Genomic DNA, 17,426 nt, shown 5'->3' with positions numbered 1-17,426 from the left:
TCTAGGAGAACCCCATAAGGCCCCATGGACTTGTAAACACTCAGCTGACACAGCTGGTCCATTACAATTTCAGTGTCCACAAATGGAAAGTCACTGTTTCAAAACTCATAGCCCTCCAACCCAGGAGACTGGGCAGTCCAAGGTCTATCAGTATTACTGAAGACCGCATTGAATGCCTCCACATTTTCTTCATCCCTATTAGTCAGATGACCAGCTTCAACAAATATCAGTCCACTGTTTTCTCTAGACCTCCTCTTGCTATTAACATACTCAAGAAAGCCCTTCTTGTTATCTGAAACCACACAAGCCAATTTCAACTGTAATTGAGCTTTGGCCTTTTATGTCTTCTCCCTGGAGATATCAACCAGAGCTCTGTAATCTTCCTGTGAAGTCTGACCTCGCTTCCAGAGATCATACAATTTCTTTTTCCTCTTGAGCTCCATGAATTCTCTGTTCAGCCAAGCTGGTCATCTGCCACACTTGCTTGACAGCACACAGTCGAATTGCCCACTTCTGTGCTTCTAAAAAAGGTGGTTCTTTGTGAATGGCTAAATATAAGGGGACTGTTTCCTACTCAGATGTGTAATATCTAAAACAGACAGAGCTACAGCTAAGGTTATGATACTCAACAAAGTAACATACAGCATCCTTATTTTCTTAAACAAACCAAGTTCTAATATTCAGACCACTGGACCCAAAATGCTAATGTTTCACAACATTACTGGTGCTTTCTAAATTATGCTGGCAGTCAAATCAGCATGAAACCTGTTTCTCTAAAAAGAAAGAACAGTCTCATATGTAAACATCTGATGTGTAAAATCTTATTTTGAAAGATTTCTGTCACACAGAGATGTGATTTGAATGATACTACAACGGAGTAGTCAAGATGGCACTAGAAAAATGTTACAAATTAAAAAATCAGTAAAAGATTATAAGAGATACCTTGGTGTCCACATATTCATATTCCACGGTGAAAGATTATATTTCTTATATGCATACATATACTTTGTTTGATTTGATAAAAGCTCACGCAAGGTTTATCTTATCTTTCATCTTTCTCAAGACAAAGTCAGGAAATCTAAGGCTAACAATGACTCTGGCTGTTTACATTGATATTGTCCTTCTAAACTAACCCCTCATGACAAAATACAGGAAAAATGTATACGCACACAAAAAAGACCTAAACATAATCTGACATGACCAACATCCTTGTCCAATACTGATAAGGACTTCAAAGCAGCTGCCTTCATTTGTATACTGACAGAAGAAAAACTTCTTTTAAAAATATAATTTGCTTTTGTAGGAAGGGTTAACCAGGTTACTGTTACTTAGCATTAATCTATTGTTTTGCCCAAGAGGACAGACCATGCTAAATCTGTTACTGATAAAAGCAGCATGACATTTTTGTCACTTAAACTGGTCATATGTTAGTGTAGCTAACAAGATCCACTAAAACCACCTCAAATTTAGGCCAAATGGAGTGGTAAGAGTTAGATTCATACTAACCACTTTTTACCAGTGGATGTTATGAAGAATATCCATGCAATCTATATAGCAGAACTTACAAACTGTTGGCATCAGCAGCAATCAAAAAAACCAAACAAAAAAAAGGGCCACTTCAGAGTACTACCCAAAAACATAACTGCAAAATGTCTGCCATAAAGTATGAAATAGGAGATGCAATCCTTTTAGAATAAGTAATTTCCCTGCTGTAACTCTAAAACTTTTTATCATAAAATTCACTGAAAATAAAGCTATTACAATCATTTGACACAGTTATTAAGCCATAGCAGATGTTATCTGATAATATAAATGCCTAGATATGGAAAAAGTAGATTATAATAATGCTAGAGAATCCGTCTGAATTTTTTAATTGAACATGAACAGACTGAAATGTGACAGCCAAATGTTTAATCATATCTGAGTATTTCCTGTTCTGGAAACCATTGCTTATATGTGAAAGTCAAGAAAGATTGTAAAACCTTTTTTTCTCAAGAGCATCAATATTTTTCTTTTTCTTCTGAATTAAATCTGTTTGAGAAGCCTGTAGATGTTTCTTTCATGGGTTCCCAAGAGCACAACTGCCAGATGCACTCTTGCATATATTTGTCTAGTAAGAAGATTAAAAAAAAACAAACCCAACCTGTGCTTGTACTAGTAATCTTCAAACAGTAGGCTGAGCGGTATCATCTAAACATTTAAACTACTCTGTTTGTATGTATCTCTTTTGCCCCACTTGGAAGCCAGTGACCACTAAACTTTTTGAGAAAGTAGTTCTTTGTAGCTTATCTATATATAAAGTATAAAATAATATGGGTATCACATAAAAAGTCACATAATCTGAGTCATTAAATTTAAGACAGTTTTGTGAATCTTCTGCTATTAACAGACAAACCTTTATGGGCATTTCATCTTGCCCTCTTGTATTCTGACTTTATTTAGACTGCAAAAATATATCCTTCTCTTAAATGACCAGACTTATCTCTGATGATACTGATAAGCATAAGTCTGATCAAGAATACCTTTCAAAAAAGATTTTAGAAGCATGATTCTGAGTGGAAGGAAGTCACTGGACTAGGAAAAAATCCAGTGAAGGTGAAGATCTCTTTCGAAACATCACATATATGGTTGCCACGTCATATATGAAGGTGTCTCATTCTCTTTTTGTGGAGCTTTTATGGTAAGTTCATGGATGTCAAGGGATCCATGCACAACAGAATGAAGCCTATCGATTTTTACCATGTTCTCCCTGAAAAAGGCAAATAAAAGTAACATCAACTTATGACACTATGGTGCATTAGTATGTTATAGTAGAGGAGATGCTTTATCATTTGTGGTCGGGCATTTCCTGACATAACCTTAGTATCAGTTTCTATTACAGGAGTGTACTTTTTCATTGTATAATGACTATTTGCACCAAGGACAAAACATTAAAGGAAACAACCTAGCCCCATCCCATTTCAGAAGAACTAAATGTGGATTGCATTCAGCCAGTAATTTTAATTGCCAGGCACACTCCACCATGCCTCCCTCTGCACCATGCCCACTGAAAAGGATAACCCAAGCCCACACAAGTAGTAAGGGGACAGGATCTGCTATAAAGGGAGAAAATAATTATTTCCTGAGAGTTTTGCTTCCAAAAAGATCCACGTAGAAATACAATAATTCAATTAGCATAAAGTTATTCTACTTAAAATACAAGCTGAAATCTCCATTAATGCTGAGAGAAGTTTCTGAGCTAAAGATTGACTTAAATACATATGCTTCAGTCCTTTTCTGAATTGGAGAACAGATACCAGTATTCCCCTCCCCACTGCTTTCATTGCTCTGCCATTACTCTCTTTTAAAACCCAACTCAATACTCTTTCCTAAGTCTAAAGTTGTTCCCCATCACCACTTCTGCAGAGATGCCTGGGTGGGTGATGCCTGCTCTCCTCCCCCCACACCTTCTCCACTATGCATCCAAAATGGTCCTTGATTTACCCAGCACAACTACCTCAGTTCTGTGCAAAAATCAGCCCCGGGCAGGGAACCACCCAGCAGAGGTGAATGGGATTTTACACTGCAACAGGTTTCAATGGGAAAATGACAAAACTGTTGAAACCAAAATGGTTCAAAATGCTGAGTTTGTGCAACCAGACAACCTTGCTCCCAGGGTGCGTGTCTCTGGAGAGGTGCCCACGGCCTGCCACGGAGCTGCACTTGCCAAGGCAGCAGCTCACCATTAGCCCCAGCAAATGGACTGTCGTGGGCTTCATGGTCCCAGCTGCTTTGCTCTACCTGGCAACAGAGCAGGCCATAAGGGATTCAGCTCTCATGAACACGGGAAATTAAACTTAATCTTCAGAGCTGTAAGCAGGCAAACCAGTGAGCCCCAGCTCCACATGAGGACTTGAGTGTCTCAGTCTGTGATGCGACGTCCATCCAGCTGGCAGAGAGCCTGGGCGGTACAGCAGCCATGCACTGTAGTATCCTGCAGTTTGGACTCATTTACTCCCCAAAACAGAAAGACCTGAAGAAACGACAGACATGCTACAGCTGCTTTGGAGCCTGCTGCAGCAGCATCCATTCAGAAGACATGCCAGAAGCTTTGGTACATGCTGATGGGATTGGCCCTGACCCAAAACTCGTGACGGCTTCCAACAAGCTATTGCTACCCATTTGCAGAGCGGAGAGAGGTGAAGAGATGTAGATGTTGAACCATATTTCTAGAATTTCCTTGCCTGCTGCTAATGGTTCATGGAGAAAATCCCTTCCCAAGGCAGCCTCTTCCCCACCCCACCCCCACCTGAAGAAGCCCTCCTCATGGAGCAGAACCGTCTGTCCCCACGCAGAGCTGCCACCCGCACAGCAGCAACCTCACATCACCGCATCTGGGGCTCAGAGCTGCCACCTGCACAGCAGCAACCTTGCATCACCACATCTGGGGCTGCCACCCTTAAAGACATGTTGTTTCAGCTTTTCCTCTGTTTTTGTCACTTCCATTCTACTTTTTCCTCATTTCTATTAGCTCATGCTTTTCTCCCGCTCACATAAACTCATGCTTTAAAAAAATTTCAAAACGCAAAAAATAAACCCCTTGTCATGGTCACTGCCTGCCCTGATGATGTCCTTACCACCCTTCCCCTGCTTGGGCAGCAGAGGTACTATAGTACAAGGAAGGAGCAGGGAAGTCCCCCACTGAAGGTTAGAAAAAAGCAGCAATTGCTTTCCTGAGGAAGGAGGGAAGATGTGAGAAGGATTCATCCCTTCTTGGGTGGTTCTGGAGAGGTGTAGGGATGTGCCCCATGCAGGGCCAAGCCCACGGGCAGCACGTGCTACTGCCTGGACTCTGTGCTCTCTGCACATCTCAGGCTACACTCTGTAAACAAGGATTAAACTCAGTCCAAAGGAGACAATAAAGTTTCAGTAGCCAGCTCAGAAAAATTTCAGCATCACTGTGGAAGTATTTAAAACACACACGCACACATGCCGGAGGATTTGTAGCACATAAAAACTAGGTTAAAATAATGTTAAATATCTAAATTGACCCCCTGATACTAGTTACAGCTCTTCCGTATGTCTGCCTGAGCTCACACTTTTGTCTCTGACTTCAGCAGTCAAACGAAGAGCATTATACTAATTATATACTATACCATGGAGTATTTATAGCAAGTCCTGTTCCTAAGAACTGCCTGAGGTAAAAAGAGAGAGCAAAAGCTTTAATTCCTGCACTTTGAAGTAAATCAATCCCTTAACATTATCTGAACAGGACTTGTATGTTGTAAATACTGTCTGGGTCAAAAAGCCAGTCTCACCCCTTTTACATGCTAATATCAAGATATTCTAAGTACACCATACAAATGGTGAAGAGAAAAAAAAAAAAGTAATGTTGATGCCAAACAAGCTACCATTGTTTTTCCTCATATATCAAACAAGTTAATCAGTTACAAATGTAAAATCTACAAAGCACAACAAAAAGTGTACAATAAATTTATCATCAGAAAACAAATACTATGAAATCCCAATAGCTGGTGCTAGAAATTCACAAAGCCTTTTGAAGAAGACTCAGGGACAAGGTTTGTTTCTAAATTTGAGTATAAGAACTCCCTAGGGTAAAACTATGTCATGACAACTTGCTAGCCACAATGACTACAAAGATACATCCTGGTTCAGGCAGAATTTTTCCTGTATTTGATCAAAGGCAAAAGCAAGTCCTGGTATGTAACAGAATTCCTTTTTTCTATCACTCAAAACACTTCATATTTTAAGAAAAATGCATTTTATAGTGAGCTCCAAATCTCTCTTATTTAAAAATGCATGCATTGTAGCTTCCTAGCAATTTATAAGGTTTATTTCAAGTCAATAATTTGGTGCCAGTTGTATACTGGGATGGAGGTAGTTAAGAATACAGATTGATGCTTGATGTGATTTACATCAGCCTCTGTGCACTAGGCATGTGACTACATTAGGTGCATGATTGCTACTGGCTTTCAATGGGGCTTTGGCAATGAGAGAAGAAACATGCTTAGTTTAAGTTCAGCCTACTTCCAAGTACAGAGAATCCACAACAGTTCAAAATTCTTGGCATTTCTGTTTTTTATTAATTTCATTTCGCTGAACATTGCTGAAAAGCAAGCAAGATCCTCCACCTCCCCTTCTTAAAAAAAACACCTCCCCCAGCAAAAGACACTCCAGTGTGCCGAAATGTAGGATCTTCCTCCAAGGCAATGTAAATTACCTGGCATGGCTGTCTATGACATGGTGGCTACATTGCTTTGAGGACCTGAACTGGTTTGATTAAAAGTACTTTGGGAATCTGTATACTGTAACTGCATGCTGTAATAGACCCAAATATTTAGACATTAACCAACATGATGCCTATCTTTTTTGCTCATTCCTTGCATTTATAGTTCTAAGCCCTAAATGTGACCCACTTCAGATGGGGATTTCCCAATTGTGCAATAGGAAACCCTGAGGACGAAAACACAACTAAAATCGTATTTATCTCTGGGACTCTGTGAAGAGCTTACTCAGAAGAGCACCTTCTGTGGCTCTGGACTCTGTAAAACATGGGAGCAGGCATTTCAGGAGTAGAAAGGAAGGTGATTCTTTTTTTACCCCAAATCTCTGCTGGAAGAGCCTGGTAGTTAGAGCTGGCTTTGTATACTGGGAGGTATCTGCCTGAACCTTGGCTGGAAACACTGAACTAGGGTTTTGTATAACCTGGAATATCCTAACCACCAATCTTCTCCAGCTGTGTAGCTAAAAAGGAACACCAGCTGCTCAAACAAAAGTTCAAGAATAAAGGCTGTCTTCAAAACTAATAGGGGTTTTCAAGGCAAGAGGTTGTGAATATAAGACAAGACATCTCAGAGTTGTACAAATGATCAAGGGTGGGGCTGACTGACTGAAGCAAGCCATCACTGCCAGATGTGTTGCCTCCACAACGTTTTATCTGCATTGTTGCTTCTTTTTGGGGGACTGCGCACTAATCCAAGTTCACAAATACGTTGTAAGTGTTTGGTTGCACTCTACAAGTATTTATCAGAGGCACTGCTTTCATTTTATCCCAGATTCAGCAATTTAAGGTGAATCCCATGCTGAATCAAAATCAAAAGTGATCCCCACAGGATTCCATTTGGCTCACTGATCTACAACTTCCAGTTTATTCTGATTTTGCTGAGTTTTCAGGCAATGAAACAACTTCACTATTGGAAAAAAAATATCACCTGGAGGATTAGAGTGCAAAGCGACATTCAAATGCATCCTTAATGGTGGGAGCTAGAAAAAGAATTAAGCAAAATTTTCCTTTGCATCAAATACTGAAGAAGCTGGCTGGCTGCAGTGATGGCTGGCAGAAAAACACAGCAAACGTCAGTGGACGCCTTGGATGTCCTGAAAGGTAACAAGACAAACTGCCTGAAGCTTTCCAGCAGATATTTAACACTTCTGCAGAGAAGGAAGAGTAACAGGTTAATTGAACTTTCTTTTAGTTACTCAGAAAGGAACTTTTATTTTTACACAGCTGTTTTGAAAAACAGACGTAAAAGTTGTCAGAATTAAGTTCTATCAGCTAAATGAAAGGACTTTGTCTACTTTTCAGGCAGGGAGAACAGCTGTGTGAGTGCCCTACAGAGTTCTGCTCAGTGGCCTCTGGCCTCTCATCTCTGTAGGACGGAGTTGCACTGGGATGAGGGGAAGGAAGAGGTTTGCTCACCGCCTTGTTGCCTGTTCAGTGGCTGCAATAGGTCTGTCCCGTGCAGAAGGCAGCCTCATGGTGCGCACACATCAGAAATTAGATGAAGACCCCGCCATCTCCCAAGTAGCTCATCTGAAAGTCATCACTGCTGTTTGAAAGGATGTTTGTTCAGGAATTTTATGGACTTGGAAATTCCCCCATAAGTGGTTCTGTTTGGAGATATCTAAACGTCACAAAAATGTGGAAGCAGCATAACAAAATACTTGAAAAAAATGTAATAGTTAACAGGGTGATATTTAAGCCCACTTACCACACAAAAGTAATCATGGGCCCATGGACAGAGCCCTTGAGCATGAAGTCAGTGGGCATACGCCAGACTACAAGGTGAACATGTGCCTAAGTATCGTGCTCTTCCAAACACGACCCAGTCCTTAGGTGATTTCTCAGCACTATGAAGAGTGCTATAGAGCACTATATAAATATGAAAATTTATTCCATGTATTTCTATGGAATAAATCGGCACCTATCACTATATTCCTTCTTCCTGTGCTGACAGAAACATGCAATAATGTTAAAGACATGACTTCAAGCAGAAGACCAGTGTTTTGCCAAGGGATTCTCTAGCTGCTCCATATCCACCACCCAACCTCAGGTTTTTGTCTCTAGCTCCAGCTCTTGGGTCCTGGTGATAGCTCCCATCCCTGCCTTTCTGCCTCCATTTCCCACTCCTTCCTTTTCTTCCCCTCAGCCTGTACAAACTGAGCACGCAAGTGAGAATCCAAACCCTGTCATCATATGCACACCTGCATAGGCACGTGCAAGAGTTGTCCAGGTTATCTCTAGTATAATTCACCAAAGTGGTAAATTATGTTCAGCAAATACAGGTGGGCCCTCCCTAAGGGCATTTCCTGCAGAACTTAAGGGATCTAACCTTTTATCTGTAGGTCATATATATCAACCACTGAATCACCTCAAAAAGTCTACAGCATCAAGAATAAAGAAATCTGCTTTGGTTAAGTACAATGCATCACAGACAACAAAAGTGTGGGTGCCACTTTGGGGCTGTCAAATCGTTCAAGCAGCAGAGGCAAGAGCCACTAAAACTCGTCAGGGACAAAGTCATGCCATCTGGATTACAAAGCTTTTGAAAATGCATTTGGAAACGAAAAACACACAACAGCTAATGCACTAGATATTTCACACTGGTAGACTAAGATGCAGATATCCAATTTACAGATAACACAACAGCTTCTTTTCCCTTAGTCATAAATTCCAGGATGATCAGATTCTGAATAGCAGTCCCAGACACAAAAGAAAAATAGGGCAGATGATGAATATTTTATCGCTGACTTCTTGCTATACATAATCATATTATTTTATTATCTCATGCTGTGCAGAAAAAAACATGGGAAATGAGGCTAGATTTTTGAATTATAATAATAATTTGTCAAGCTGTTTGATATAAGGATGAAAATACAATAAACATGATTTTAAAAGTTGAGATAGGAAGACTGGCTACTGCCATGAAATGGGAAAATGTGGAAGTGATTTAAGGGTATTAAAGGAATGCAAGAGAGACTGTGATACAATAATTTATATAGCAAGAACAACAAAATAAAGTACAAGAAACAGCAGCAAAAACAGTATCCATTAAGACAAAAGAACAACCACTTCGACAGTCCTGGGAAGGATAGATGAATAAACACCCTCTCATTACACATCTCCACTCAAGTTTCACCTTGACTTAGAAAAAACTATTTCCGTAGTACACTGCACTTTGATTATGCATGGACAGGGAATACCTTCTGCTAACAGTATTCAGTTACACATTTCTAATCCACTTTTCCAGTGGTATTTGCTAGAGTTAAGTTTCCTTATAAATTATCACATGAAATGACATGTTTCAGTGTATTCAATCCCATTGTTAACTCAGCACTGTAAATAAGATTTTTTTTTTAAAAAAAGATGTTTTAAGAAACCAACCTTTTGAAATCACAAAGACATGCCTAAAGACAGAATGCAGATGAGGCTTGGCAGAGGTATGCACAATCAATCAAAGAAACACACAGGCTGGAAAGGACCCCCGAGGATCTCAAGTCCAATCTCCTGCCCAAACTATACCCAGCTGGAGCAGGTTGCTCAAGGCCTTATCCAGTTGGGTTTGGATACCTCCAAGGATGGAGGCTCTTAACTGCAATTTGGCAGGGATGAAACCTGGCTACAGTTGCTGTGTGTATGAGAAATAACTACCCAGGTGTTTCAGTCACTAGCAAAGAAATGGAAACATGGGCCGCAGATAAGGTAATCATATTAGCTTTGGCCATAGTGGCCTGGCATTTCAATTGAAGCCTAGTAGTTCTGTTCCTAACTGCTTTAACTCTGCATTTTATTATCAGGAAAACACTTTAATAACATAAGAAAACAAAACCCCATAACATCTGAAAGAAAAAAAAAATCAACCACATTTGGATGATACAGCTTGGAGGAAACTAATTGAGAATTTCAATACTGTTTTTATTTTTTCAAGAAAGTGGTTATCCTCATTCCTGACCTGTCTTTGAAGACTTCAGGCCTCTCCAGGTAGGACTTTAAGTCTCCACAGTTCACTAGGGATTACAGGCAGCATCAACGATGCTCTAAACATGAACTTTTAAATATTAGTTTTTCAAATAATAACTAAAAAATGAAATGAGGACAAATGTAAATATTTACCTATGTACAATGACTCAGACTGTCTGTATGACACTTTGGTGTCTAACAGGAACTAGCATCACATGCCTGGGTATTCAGCTATCAGATTTGATTATTTTAGTTAGGTTTCCTCATACCACAATTAGACACTGTACCCAGCCTGACTGAGGAATCAAACTGGACAAATTCCTTTGTTTATAACTCTGTAGTAGAAAAAGGTTGAAGTAGCCCCTTTTTCTGATCTAGTAAAAAACCCCTTGAAAGCAGTGGCAGCCTCAGATACATGAAAGGCTTATAGTTAAGGCAACCTCTGAAAAGTGCTGAAAAAGATACCAGATACTAGGTTCCCTCATACCTTTCCCCTCTTAATTAAAAAAAAACATATGAAAGTAGAATTGAAATATAAAATGTATTTCAGATACATTTATCCACTATGCAATCCCAGGAGTTGTGTGTCAATTACCTCTAGAAAAGCCAATCAGAAATTAGAGCCTGCCTAGGTCAAATTAAAGCAGGTTTTCTCTTTGGCTTGCAGGTGACGTACGAGCATCCTAGGATCCTATGATTCTTATGCCCTTTCATCCTGACTTTCAGTGAGTGCTGCACTTCAAAGCCTTCTTTGGTTTGAAAATCCAGAAACAGAGGCAGGAATGCCAATGTTTCCTTGTTGTTTTTATTTCTAAATTAAAGGATTAACTGGACATGTAGCATACCAATTTCTATTTCAGAAATAATGCATAACCTCATACGGCAAGACAGAAAGGCTAATGCAGCTGGCCTCTGCATCTACCAGACCAGAACCAAAACCCCACAGCAGCACTCGGAGCACACACCTAGAAGAGAGGCACACACATGAAGCATCATTATGCACTACTACATGTACAGTGAAAGGTCAGACATTTACATCATGGGAGATGCAGGACATTGTGCTGCTAAATACACATCCATGAACAGATGCAAGGCATGAATGGCTTTTTTAACCACTTCCTCTTTTCACTTCTATCCTCTCCAAGGATGGTAATTTAATATTAAATGCTGATCTCAAGCATTTCCTTTGTGCAGATCTACTGGATGTGAGACACGAAAGAAGACCCTTTACTGCATTTATGTAAGCTGTTGCTGGCATGAGGGAGAGAGGCAGAAAGACCACGCATCACTAAGAGTGGTGTTTCAAGGTGTTGAAGAACCGGGGAAGCTTACTTGTTGCCCTGCATTTCCTTATGTGTATATGTTTGACCTCCTTCAGGTGTCCTTTATTTTCTGCAGGAGAGCTTCACAGTTTCTCTAGAACCTCAGTCAGGGAATAAGAGTGTTACAAATATTTGTCCTAGGTAATTTATCTTACTGCACATGTTATTCTGATAAATCTTCTCTTGAGAGTAAAGCATGCCACCTTTCCAGTGAAATACATGGACTTTACTTTCCAGTTTCACCGAGGGTCATTACACCATGTGATCAACCTTGGCCTAACTGCTCCAGATGCATAGCTTCAAGAACAAACCAGGGTACCACTGAGGTACCTTAAATATAAATTTTAAAAATGCGTGGACTGACCTTTATATTACTGAATCAAGCCTTATATTTTTATCAGTTGTGACAAACTAGATCAGAGAAGGAAGGTAGGTATTTCAGATTATGTTCTTCAGATACAAAAAAGAATACTAAGAAAAGAGTTAGATATGAAATAACTATCAAACTGCATAAAAAAGCACAGGTGTCACAGCCCAGTGCAGGCACTAAGACACCTGCGTATCAGCAAACCCCCTGTTTTGTTAAACAAAACCTTACCTTTCTGCTATAGATTTCCTTGGGAAATAAAAATCCTCTCCTGCGAGGTAGGCAGCTGCAGTTCCACCTCCAAAATAGGTTTTCCTTAAGAGGGGGGCAATCCGGTTGTTTACCAATAATGCTCCTAAACCAGTCGGGAATCCAAAGATTTTATAGAATGAGATAGGGATAAAGTCAGCTTGGTGCGCTCCCAAGTCTAATGGAGAACTGCTCACATATGAAGCTGCATCCAGTAGAACAAACCACTTCCCTGGTACTTTGATGGGGTACAGTTTTCTAGACTTGATATCCTGTATCCATGAAAGGGGATATTTGGTACCAGAAAAATTGCTCTGAGCTGGATAACAGAAAAGATGAGGTGTCGTACAGTTTTGTTCTTCAGCCAGTAACCTGCTTTCTTCTGTTAAGATTTCCTTTGGTTTTACTGGAACAGACAAGACATTCATTGAGGCAGTTATCCCCCTCATACCCACCACAGATGTGTGGCTGTCAGTTAGGTAACAAAATCGACTGCTGGGTTGCTTTGTGCCTTCAGGTATCCAAGGAAATGCTTCTGCTACCAGTTTAAGTGCAGCTGTGCATCCAGATGTGAAAATGATGGTGTAATCTTCAGCAGTAGTGTGAAAGTGTTGCAATATTCTGAAAAAAGGGGGGGAAAGATCCAGTTATTTTCTGATTTTTTTATTTTATTGCTGTGTGATATATGTTGGTTTTCCTCAGCATAAATTCTTCTGCTCTGACACCTGATATGAATAGAAGTGGTAAGGTTTTGCCAAATAGCACAATAAACTTCAAGAAGTGTAACCCAAATAATTTTGCCCATAAGAGATCCCTTCCAATGTGGCAGTGAACATGGCTGTGGTTTTAAGGATAGAAGCCAATTCTGCTTGGCTCTGAATAGAGTGGCCAGTCTGGCCCCTCACTGGGATCAGAATCAAGCCTGCATATGATTAAAATTACACTGTCCTTGAGAGAGTCCAGTTTTATTTGAAAGCTATTAGGGTTTTTAGTTGACAAAGTATTTGGAGAAGCCAGAATATCTTTCCGTTAAAATAAAATAATCTGTTTACATACTGGGCATCCTAGTTAAGCGTCACAGGATTCAGCAGTGAAACCTTAGCTCACAGCTCTGCTCCTTGCTTATATTATCAACAATAGAAACAGAAGACTGCAAAAAACAAACTATGTTTCCTTAGGCACATAAGGCAGTAATCTCTGTAGTCCACAAAGAAAATCTAAACCAAAAGCAATTTATGACTTGCAATGAGCCAGACTATGAAAATTTAAGCAAGCCAATCTCTTGAGATAGATCTATGCCGCTACACACTCGTTGATGCCTGGACAGCAAGCACCTTGCTGGCTCTAAACTACGTTTTTGTTAACACCATCTAATGCACTTTTTGGCCCCCATGCTAGCTTGTGTGTCTCATAGTTTTGCAGTGTGCAAGATGGGTCTTTTCAGAGGCTGAGGAACAGCTTCAATTCAGTCACCTTTCTTACCTTTATCACCTGATGAACTTTCTTTGAATTAACTTTTATAAAACTCCTACTAATATTAACAAGAAACGTAACAACCGTCTGAGAGATATCAGCTTCAGTGCACGGAGCATAGCAAACAAAATTGAACCAAAGCATAAATATTGCTGCTTAGCAATGCTGTCTGGTTTTCAAGGAAGGTAAGATCAACAGGGTTTCTCAGTGCATCTCTTCTGCTGCAGAGCATTTCTGTGAACAACATAATGTATCAGTGCTCTCCAAGCAGCTGGCACTCTGATCTGTGTAATTTCAAGGTACAGACCAGCACTTGGAGAGTCTATGAACTCTGGTTCCCAATGTGTATCGCTAAAAGTTTGCATGTTTTATATGACAGAAAATTCCCTTACCAGAACAGGCAGAAACTGAAGACACAGTTTCATCTAAATGTAAGTTGTGCAAAAGATTACGTGACACATTCAAGCTAAAAATTCCTGAACCATAGGCCAGCAGAGAGAAATGCCCTAAAGTTTTATGTGTCCAGTCTGAAACACAAATACTACAGTCAAAGGGTGGTATAGCTGGCGGTGTGGCATGCAGCAGTCAAAAGGTTAAACGCTGGAAGAGAAACAATTGCAGTGACTGGTGATTAGGACTAAAAAATACCCTGCAAAGGCCCACCAAAATGATACTATTAATATTTTTCTCAGTTGAAGGGAAGTCTTACTGTACTGGGAAGTACAGGATGCAACAGTTGGATTCAGAGGCCCAAATAAGACTTGAGTTTCTTCAGAACAAATTTTTGAAACCTGATGCAATTGGTAGGTATGTTTTCTGGAAATGAAGAAAGAATTTCAGCTTTTACGAAGGACACCAGCAGGTCATGGATTTAAGCTTTAAACATTCTGAGAAACCATTTGAAAGAATTCATAAGGATGTTTCTGAAATAGATCTTCCAGGGGATAGCTGCTGCAAGTATTCACAGCTTGGGACATAGTTTCTAAAGACCGTGTTCAGAGAAACCAAACTTCTCCATTAGACTTTAGAAGCCATGTAGGGATGAAGATAGGGACAATCACAGAAGTTTTTGTATTGGGTATTGAATTCAACAGCCTGCCTGATTCATCACTGTGACGTGCTCTCTCTGGTCACTGACTCACCCACCGGCCCCCTTCCCCTGGAGTGAGCTGTACAGCCTTTGCCACCACCACCTGCACTACAGCTTGAAGCACGTGTGTGTCACACAGGACACCTGGCTGAAGGAATCTGAAACCCTCTCAACCCAGACAGCAGCCTCTGTTGAAGCTGAGCTAGCTGTAAGGGCTACGACACAGAGCCATGTCCTCAGTTTCAGTCTTGGTATCATTCTGCCTTTATTTTCCTTTCCCTGCATTCACCTAGATAGAGAAAATGTGGAAAGCAGAACAAGAAGAGTCCTAACTTCTTCAGGGAGAGAGCAGGAGAGCATTAGACTCTTGTTTCTAGGGAAAGAGAATTGTAGAAAATGCTTTAGTAAGGAGTCTGGGCCTTTGTGGTTATGGACATAATTTTGTCTGTATTATCTGATGTGGGTTATTTTTGCATGCACTACAGTCACATTGGATAGGTCTTGGAATCATTACACTGACATAAACACAAATCACAAAAAGGTTGTCCAATTCCAAGAAAAATCAACAACAGTTAAGTATCCAATATTTTGCGTTGTTACCTCTGTAAGCACTAGGCCAAGTTATGTATCCACATGTATGTGCACAAAAAGAATACCTTTCGAGTTAAAAAGCTAGGTGACAGGAGCAAATTCTTAATGCCTAACATCTTTTCGCAGGAGCAAGCTGACGAGAGCAGCAACACAAAGCATGCTGAAGCCTTATCAAGCCTGCTTCTCTTCTAGTCGCTATGCTTCTCCTGCTCTCCTCCCCAGTCAGCCTCTTTGTGCCACACAGGCTGAGTGGGAGGTCAGACACAGCTAGGCAAAATGACAGATTTTTCTCAGAAATAACAACCTGCAGTTCTCCATAGGAACGGGACTTGCTTACTGCAGCACTTAATTTTACCAAAAGACACTGTAGAATGACAATAGCTGGGATGCAGGAATGGTGGATCAGGATTTAATAATGGGATGCTGTTGCTCAACCATGAGTATCAGAGCCAGTGAGTACTTTCTTATTTTATTTTAAATCTCATGCACATCAGTAGTATTTTAACGATATTTAGTTTTAAATCATTCAAATTCAAGAACAGCTGAACAGTTCTAAATAAAATTCAAGCGGTAACACTGAGACATTAATCTATTTAGTTCAGTACCAGAAACTGACTTTCACATGAAAAAAAACAAGCTTTAGCATAAAATTTTCAAAAGTGCCCAAATGAATTACAGCTATTTTTTTTAAAGGCATTTAAGTTCCTAAAGCTTAAGAAACAACCAAGTTACATTTCTAATTGACTTCAATGGGAAATACGTTATTTTGTGAATCTCATTGGGTACCTATCTGCATTTTGGGTCTCTGAATTCCTCATAAAATTGCTCTGACCGCAGTGCTTGAAAAAGAGCTAGCATTTTCAAAGTCAGACTTACATTTTGACTGAAGTATTTCAAACATTAAAATAGGAAAATATATAAATAAAGCCATAGCAATGAGTTAAGGGAATTTCCTTTTCCAGAATGACTTCTGATGCACAGAGCAGAAGAGCTGTGAGTACCTCAGAATAAAGTTTATAAAATGAATGCCACAAACTCCTGAACTAGGGCAGCACTGCTATGATAAAATCAGAGTACTTAGGGATAGAAAACTGCAATGTGTCTGAATGACTCCTGCAGCTCACAGTACTACATCCTCTGTTTTGACATGAATATTGGGAAGCACTGGCTATTACACACAGAATTCCTAATGTTCTCTGCCTGCATGTAAGACATACCAATTACAGTGAAATGCAGGTCCCCTTTATTACACTCCTGGAAGATTTATAGCCATATATAAGGTCATTGTTGGCAGCAGGACTGAAGACTTGCAGTTTAAAACTGATAGCTTTATCTACTATAGATCACAGCTGCAAACAGCAGTGGTATTTTATAGTATTACAAATTTCTACTTTTCAAAGGACTCTTTGGAAGAAACAACTAAGAGGATAATTATTTCATTAAACATACTGGTACAGCTGTGCCATCACCAGGAAGATAGCAGAAAGGCTGAGAAACTTGGCCCAGTACCTTGCTTTCAGGCTGTCAGGGTGGGGGAGGAAGCTGCACACTCCATCTTTGCAGCACGTTGAAGACCCATCATGACTGGCTACCCCTTCCCCCCCTCCTCTCACCTCTCCAACAAGAGCACACAGATCACAACACAAGGAGGTCAATAATGCATGGCCAAGAAGCCTGTCCAGGGAGTAGCCACTGAAAATGCCCTCACTTGACCACACTTCCCTGTGTACACGTATTCTGAGATCTCTCTGTTAACTGGTGTTTAAAGCTTTTAAAAAGTTGCCATGAGAGTTCTGTATCTTCATGACTGCAGTTGAGCCAAAATGCCTTACCACTCCAAACCACTAGTAAGGAAAGACAACACATTTTCAACTAAGCTTGCAGTCTTACTTTATACCTTTAATACACACATAATTAATAATGGACTTTACATTTAAAGATATCTGTCATCAAGTCATAAATTTTGAGGGAGTAGTCATATTATCTAACTTATCTAATCCAACAGCCTCAATTAATAGTTTAATTAGAACTAGACACTCCACATTGCCACTGGCAGCTCTGTGGAAGGTAAAGGCTACTGATCTTTTCAGCTAC

At 40.1% G+C, this 17,426-nt stretch overlaps 1 protein-coding gene across 1 annotated transcript in view; it reads right to left on the bottom strand.

Annotated features, from left to right (window-relative positions):
* MOCOS (molybdenum cofactor sulfurase) overlaps positions 1 to 17,426 on the bottom strand; it is a 231,074-nt gene that overhangs the window by 133,309 nt on the left and 80,339 nt on the right. The window contains exon 4 of the mRNA XM_037379578.1: positions 12,161 to 12,799. Within this exon, the coding sequence (XP_037235475.1) occupies positions 12,161 to 12,799 (639 nt within the window). The remainder of the gene's footprint in view (positions 1 to 12,160; positions 12,800 to 17,426) is intronic.

The sequence above is a fragment of the Falco rusticolus genome, chromosome 3 (genome assembly GCF_015220075.1).
Source record: "Falco rusticolus isolate bFalRus1 chromosome 3, bFalRus1.pri, whole genome shotgun sequence".
Taxonomy (NCBI): domain Eukaryota; kingdom Metazoa; phylum Chordata; class Aves; order Falconiformes; family Falconidae; genus Falco; species Falco rusticolus.
This window is presented reverse-complemented; position numbering and strand designations above follow the sequence as displayed.